The sequence below is a fragment of the Taurulus bubalis genome (assembly GCF_910589615.1).
Source record: "Taurulus bubalis genome assembly, chromosome: 12".
NCBI lineage: Eukaryota > Metazoa > Chordata > Actinopteri > Perciformes > Cottidae > Taurulus > Taurulus bubalis.
Genome location: NC_136600.1, coordinates 10,088,578 through 10,096,594, shown reverse-complemented (window position 1 = coordinate 10,096,594; position 8,017 = coordinate 10,088,578). Strand labels below are relative to the sequence as shown.

At 38.9% G+C, this 8,017-nt stretch overlaps 1 protein-coding gene across 1 annotated transcript; it reads right to left on the bottom strand.

Moving 5' to 3' along the window:
- Nucleotides 1–4,480: 4,480 nt before the first annotated feature.
- Nucleotides 4,481–7,705, bottom strand: LOC306744331 (uncharacterized protein). The gene is made up of 6 exons (XM_079226949.1): nucleotides 7,691–7,705; nucleotides 7,262–7,326; nucleotides 6,236–6,521; nucleotides 5,693–5,847; nucleotides 4,987–5,266; nucleotides 4,481–4,734 (listed from the first exon to the last, which is right to left on the bottom strand). Exons 2-6 carry the CDS (start codon nucleotides 7,323–7,325, stop codon nucleotides 4,587–4,589), a joined length of 933 nt encoding a protein of 310 aa, XP_079083075.1. The 5' UTR covers nucleotide 7,326; nucleotides 7,691–7,705; the 3' UTR covers nucleotides 4,481–4,586.
- Nucleotides 7,706–8,017: the final 312 nt, after the last annotated feature.

Here is an 8,017-nt window from a genome sequence, read left to right as displayed (position 1 = left end):
AAACATTAATTGTCCTAAAAATGACCCATCTTAACCTCTTAACGTTCTGCTGTCGCGCGGGCGCACATTTCAACTATACACTGTACATTCCGTTGTACATTCCGTTGTACACTGTACATCTATTTATAGTTCGGTACGAGTGCCATATGTTTTTGGAAACCTACGATTCTTCTGATTCCAGCTGTCCACTCCGTTTCAAGATCAGACCACCACAGCAGCTACAATCAATACTTTTGTCAGACAACAACAAACAAACAAGCGATTTGAAAATCAAGACAACTCACCGATGACGCCTCATATTATCCATAAATCCATAATATTCCAACAAAAACGGCGTTGTTGCGTCGTAAAGGTCCAATAAAAATAAATCCCATAAAAGATTTAGTCCAAAACACGTGATTACATCCATAAATATCCACCAACTGGCGTTGCATAATTCCATTGCAGCTGAAAGTTATGAACGAAAGTAGTATTGTTTTTAGCAGAAAGTTATGTTTGCATTGGGGCACAGCTACAAACTCGCTATCACCATGTCCGCCGAAATCTAACGTTTCCAATGAGACCCCACTTGAACCAATAGGAGCTTCATGTCCTGACTGACAAGCTACATTACCCAACCAGAAGCTACGTTGAAGTTTAGGCTCAGCCTCTATTTTCTTACGTGGCTCACGTCTGTCGCGTCGTACAGGTCAGATGACAGGCGTTTCGGACAGCCAATGAAATTCCCTAAACAAAGATAGGCGGGAAGATGGGGGGCAAATAATCCCAACAGCCTTCAATTTGATGAGAAGAGACAGCTGCTGTAGAGCTTCAGTCTGAAGTGTAAATTAGCATAAAAATACATGTATACTTCATTTTCTCTGTGTCAGCAATACTGGTAGTATATATGAATAGTACCTATATAAGTTTGCAAGACTATAAGCCTTTTTAATAAGTATATAGTATATATATCAGGAATATTTTCAGTCTCAAAATGAAAAAACACCTAGACATTTCATTAGAAAAACATGTGTAAAATATTCATTTTCTGTGATATTGTTATCAACTTTTTACTTAGACTAGAAAAGACTTCAGGCTATGGTCCCATTGTGTTTTCCAGTCCATAAGTCCCATTTATAATCATCTACAGGCATCTATTTACAAAGAAATGTTCAGACGGAAATAAAAACCTTATACTTTAGTGTGTTCAAACTCGTATAACTCAGTGTCAGCAGCACTTAAAGTGATTCTGACTATTTGAGGGAAAAAAGCTTGTTACCTTTCAAAAGAGACCAAGACCATGCATTTACTCCAAATAGTTCAAGTACAGCTTGCAATTTACTTTGGGTATACCTGGATAGGCGTTTTTCGTCAAATTTTACAGGAATGTTAAGAGGTTGACTCACGCAGAGTGTTATCATCGGACAAATTTCATAATTTTTCAGACTATTGGGACTTTGGAGTGATGGGTAGTCCCCATGGAATTCGCTCAAGGACATTTTTAACAAATGTTCACGAAGAGCATTCATTCTTAATTCAGTTTTAAACTGGCGGAAAAATGTCAAAACGAGTAGACTTCCTCTTAACTGTGCCCTATAGCAATGTTTTTGTAAATACCCAAATTGTGTGTAAAATACCAATGTACGGCCTTTAAAAGGTTCTTTGTGTATCTTAAATACTGTTTATTGCCAAAGGAGGTCTTGTTATTAAAGCTGCGTACAGTAGCACATAAAAATGTGTTTTAGCTCTGTAACAGCCAATCCAAACTATTTGTAGCAGTGGATTTTGTGTAAATGGTAGCAGTTGTTGGTTCCTTCTTCAGGGTGCATATAATGAATATTTCAGGAAATACGCTTCATGGCTTTTATGCCAAGAGTTGAATGAGAAGATCCATATGAGGCCTTTGTGGCAATACGTGAAGCTACAGGCAGCTGGCTTGGCTTAGCACAAAGACTGGAAGCTGAAGGAAAAGGCAAACCTGGCCAAAAAATTGTCCAGCATAAGAACCCCTGTAAAGCCCCAATTGTTCTGCAGATTAAACAAATCAAAAATAATCTGTTAATTAACTAATAACTTTAAAGCTGCTGGGAGGCAGATTTTGTCACCATTGTAGAGACCCAGACTCGCTCTTTCCCCTTGTTTCTAACTTTACGCTAAGCTAAGCTACCAACGCTTGCTGGCCTTAGTTTCATATTTAACGGACAGATGTAAGAGTTCTCATCTAACTTTTGGCCATAGATTTTTCCAAAATGTCAAACTATTCATAGAAGAGGAAGGCGTCGCAACGTTGGAGGAGTGGCAACAAAAGAAACGAACATCATCACTTTCTTATCTCGCTTCCTCCTGCAAGAGTTTGACTCTTAGCCACACAGACACTTGGCAGTTGGTTACTCCTCCAACACAGTGCCATGTCCTTCACAACTATTGGTAACCACTTTGTTAAATATTCAGTGATGGGTTTTTCCTTTCAAAAAGACTCAGCTTCAATGTCATTTTTTGTGTATGAACTTTGTGTATGAAAAAATAACTAATTAAATTATGATGACAAAAAAACAACTAAAATTCCTTATTTAGAAACTGCTGTGGTGAGATTAAATGTGCCAGAGCGAGCGGTCGAACAAATCAAAAAGGACACATTTAATCTGTGACATTTCAGAGCTTCTTTTTTTTCATGTACTCGTACAAAGACTGAGTTTTCACGGCGTGGAAGTGATTAAGTCAAGTCTCAAGTAAAGTGCCCGTTTTTTGAGTGGGGCTCTCGTCACACTTTCTGAAACGCATAAATATTTTTTTCCCCTCTCAGACGTTGGTGTGTTACGGATGTCTTTTATAATATTTGTCTATTTTGTCTGTATTTTAAAAAATAAAATATTTGCCATCAGCACTATTGCTTTTTTGTCTTCAATGTATGTTTAAAACACCTAGAACAGTTATTTTTATTGAAGACTTTAAGATTTTTCACAACACACATTTCAGTGTTTCCCCTACAGTTATCAGGAAAATTACAGGGGGGCGCCCCGCTATTGATCTCGCTATTCGCTATTGTTCTCTTTCCTATAGAACAGGTCTACACCTTGTTCTGTTATTAAACAAACTAAACGGCCGTATTTTATTGATCTTATCCACACCACAGCTTGTCATTTCTGTCTCTACTGGTCGCGTTAACACTTCTCCTCTGCTCTGCATCGCACACAGCGGAGTTCCGCCCCGATGCGCACAGACACGTGCGCGCGCACACACAGGTGAGCACTGAGCGGACAGAGAGCGTTGAAAAATATGTCGCGTGAATAGCAGACCGCTATATCTGCGTTTTAAACGCTCCCAGGGTGAAGATGGCAACAGCAGTTCTCCTGTGAGGAGCAGCGGAGTTGCTCCTCACACCGGAGCAGCTCTCTGACCCCGGAGCAGCTCTCCTGCTCCAGGTGAAACGAGACAAAGTGCTCGTGTCTTCTACCAACAATGAACTGCTGGCTTCACATATTACAAAAGTACAAAGTACACAGACATACAACTAAGTCATTCATAAATACATGGAGAAATGCCTTTACTTTCGGGTAAATGTTTACGTTACGCCGTTAACAGGTTACGCTTGCGCATGCGCCACTCGCCGACCGTGAGGTCCTTTCTGCTGCTGCGCGTCTCAAAACAGAAAACAGATCTCAGCTCAACGTTGAGCATGAATTGTATCAAATCTACAACCCCGTTTATAAAAGATGTGTAGAGGCTCACTGCTCCACTAATACTGATGCAACCTGATGCTCACATACCTGCACAATGAGCTATTTAGTAGTAACATTAATAGTAATATTAGTTATTTTTTGCACAGATATAACTTTATTTTCATTGTTCTAAGTGATTGCAATTTAAAAATTAAAAAAAGTCTGATGGAGCAATCTGATTTACTTGAAAGTGATTGCAATGTTCTTTATGCTGTTATTTATAAAAGCACAGATGGAGTCACAAAATGAAATTATTTACAGAAAAAGTTTGAGAACCACTACTTTAAGTGTTTGTGTCGGTGTCGTCGTCATCGCCCCCCCACCCCCCGAAGCTGTAAACCTAGGGGAAACACTGCATTTCTATAGTCTTTTAGGCTGTCGACGATTGAAACAACTGTATCAAAAACAACAATAAAAGCTTAAAGTGAAAGTTTGCCTTTGTTTTTCACACTGGACACGAACACTGGTCTCCTGGGTGAAAATCATGTGTTTGAAACTCTACAGTCCAAGTCCCAGCATTGCTGTTCCCTCTAGGAGTGATATCTTGGCTTCAGATTCAAGTCTACAGTCCAAAGCTCATAAAACTCTCATTAAAAAAGTGTCTTTAATTAATAGTCGTATCCCTAAATATAACAGTATATTTATGTTTATTGCCTCCACCAAGGATGCTACATTTTCTGTCCTGTATATGCTAAATGTTTCACATGGTTGTAGTCGATGAAATTTAAATGCAAGATTATTTATTTTTATTCAGACCGATAAGGATGAAAAAAACAATAGGCTTTGCTTATGATTTAATTGTATTTCAGTATTGATGACCGACAGTTTTATCCTGCAGCAGGTAGTGACAGCAAACCAAAAGTGTGTTAATAGAAAAAGACCTCATCCCTAATCCAGGGGAGAGCCGTACACCTCCACCTCACACAGACTCAGAAACTCTTCTCTTGGGATGACCACGTTGACGTAACGACCGTCCATCCCATTGCACTGGAACTCACCGACACCACCTGGTGGGATACTGGTGATCACAGCACACCTGGCAGAGGAAACAGAAATGGTGTTGTTGACTCCAAAAAAGTTGCTTTCTGCCACTTTAACAAAGAGCAGTAATTAAACCATACTTTAAATCAGATCAATTAGATGAAATAAAATAAAATATTGTCCAGAAGATATGAATACAAGTCAGTCAGCAGCTGTCAAGTTTGTTGTGTTGAAATAGAAAATACAAATGTATCTCAAGATGTCAATGAAGAAACCATGGATTTTAAATGAACAGGTTGTAAACTACCTGGTGTTGTTGTTGCCGTAGATTGAGATGGAATCTCCAATGCGGATCTCGGCTCCATTGAGTCGGTCGGAGTCTTCCTCTCGGTTGGTTATCTTCACAGAAAACACTTTGTGGGTTTTGCGCAGATCCAGTCGCCACCAGGGGTTGATGTTGTTTTTGGTGTGGGTGCAGGAGCCGTCCTCCCACTTGCTGTTAGGATTCCCATCTATGGCGTTGGAAGCAGTGCCAAACATATACAGTGACGACTGAGTGGCTTTTCCTCCGAGTGCCAGGTTCTCTCCTGCAGAACAAACAACCGTACACATGAAAAAAGTGCACAAGCAACATGTGTGACTTCTGATGCTGTTTTTGTTTTTCTTGCCATGTTCAATATAATATCTCCAATGACTCATCAAGAAAATGTGATTAAATGTGCAGACATAATGTAGGATGTAGGATCAAAACCAAATTAACCACCACTTACGGTACAGTTACGTAAAATACACTGAGTACACCTGTATCAGTCAGATGTGGAAGATTAAACTTTAAATGCAAAATAAAAGGTATTATGTAGGATGCAGGATACAGAAGATGAACCACCATTTAGAGTATGATTATGTTTTATGTAGTCGATAAGCATACAGCATGAATAACATTAATAAGATAAAAACTGGTTTCATATTATATTATTATTCATATTAATTCATGTAATAGGTCAAAAGCTCACCAGTAGGGGTACGGTACCCATAGACTTCTACTTCGCACAGTGTGAGGTATTTTCCTGAACCCGGTAGAAGCACAGTCACGTGACGTCCCTCCACATGTTCATTGAAAGTCAGAGTAAACATGTTGTCTGAATTAGTTCTAGAAATTGTACCAACTCTGAGAGAGAGAGAGATAGAGAGAGAGAGAGAGGACAGCACATTAATCACATTTTATACTTGCAGTCCTTTGAAGATGAAAAAAACAAGCGTGTTTGAATTCAAAATGTATTTATTCTCTTGTGTTAGCATAATTACACTATTTTCTTTCTTTTTTTATATATTTGTGGTAATAACTTTTAAAGGTGCCACATATCTGTCTCCTCCACATGGCGGCAGCTGAGCCGTTAGCTTGCAGCTAACTGTGCTAACAGGGTTTAAGTGAAGGGGGGAACCGGAAAGTGGGCGCTACACGTAAGTGAAAATGTTCTGATCAGAGGTGAAAATGAGCATGATTCACAGTGGTACTTACAAGAAGAAATTAATAATTGCGGGATGTATTTTCTTACACTGGGTTTGCGGCACCATTGTCCTTTAAAGAGTTGCCGATGTGAATCTTTGCACCGTTGAGCCTGCTGTCGCAGCAGTCTCCTCTGTTGATGATGATGATGGAGGTGACGATGTAGGAATCCAGCAGGTCCACTCTCCACCAGGGATTGGTCTCCTCATCAGTGTGGGAACAGGATCCCGAATGGAAATTAGAATTACGGTTTCCATCAATAGCACTGTAGGCAGCTCCAAAGGCGTGCTCATAGCGGTCTGACTGTGTCGCCTTTCCACGCAAGGCCACGTTCTCTGTGAATGAGACGGTTGAAAACACAAAGGAAGATCGTTTGTGAATTGTTAAACTGAAATCTGAAAGCGCAACACACTGCAACTAAAGAAAAAACATGCAAAACATAAAGTACAGACAACAAAACCAACAGAAACATTTTACAAGTTGCCCAGGCATGGAGTTAATATGGCTCAGTGTGATAAAGACCATGTGCTTCAACACTTTATCCATTTGATGTAAACTTAAACCTTTAGCTCACTGTTTGGGTATTTGGTTGTGTTGGCATGTGTTCCAATATTTTATGAATTAGTTTCTTGGTGATAAATTGTTGTGGAATTTGTCGAAAGATGTTTTGTCATTTGCTTTTGTCTCTTTGCATGTGCTTCCTTAAGTTGCAATCTGATGAGCCACATGGCAACTTTTTACTCAATACAAAAATCCTGAAGGAAGTTGTTGCAGACAAGTTTGCAGAAAAGAGGATGTTGGTCTGCCAATGCAGTCCAACTACAACACAGCATTTGGAGAGTTCGGATTAGCTAAACATTAAATATATGTTTAATGTGAGAAGGGAAATTAATTTTCATGCAGAACACAAGTACATAAAAAAAAATAAAAAAACATATTACGGTGCAAAAACAAATATGCATGAAATATGCATGATTATACTAGTTACTTTTCTTGCTAACAAAACAGACCTACTTGCATCTCCTGGTGATGATTGACAATAACGACTCCAGACATACTCTCAGATCATACTCACCATAAGTGTAAGCTGAGCGTGTCTCCAGGAGGAGAAGGAGAACAAAAACGCTGGGTTTCGTCATTCTGGTTGAAAGAATGAACCATATTTGTTTCTTATATAACACGTCTTATTATTCATTATTACTTGTGTAATATGTGTCCTATTGGAATTCTGGAGGAGTGATTATAACAATAATGTTGAATGTGTTTGTTTTTAACAATAAGATATAACTTCATCCAGAGGGAAACTGCTGTTAAGCAGTTGTAGTACAAAGTAGGAAAGAGTGCATGAATATAGTATAAAAATTCAAATACATTTCACAAAAATGATTAAAACTAAACCAACTAGCATGTGCTTCCATGTGCTGCAGAGGTACATATCAACATGCGAAAGATACTCAGAAATGTATGTAAGAGCATGATGCAACAATTAAATGAAAAGTGTTACCTGGAGACCCCAACAGTCGGATGGTTCAATGAAAAAGAAAGAAGCTTCAAAACACCTCAAACCCAAACAACTCCTGTGCTCTTTATATGCGTCTCAGTGGAACTGTATCTAACCAATCATCAGAAATCAGATCATATTCATCTTCAACACGTATCCAATCACATCCCTTCAGTTTACTTCCTTGCACATGTATTTCCCTGTCCTAAACTCGTGATTAAATCTCAGAATTACGTTCCAAGAAGTATGCCAAAGATCACACACATCAATTAATTATGTATGTAGGGAAAGTACCTTTAATAAAAATCATAGTAGTACATTTACTCCTAC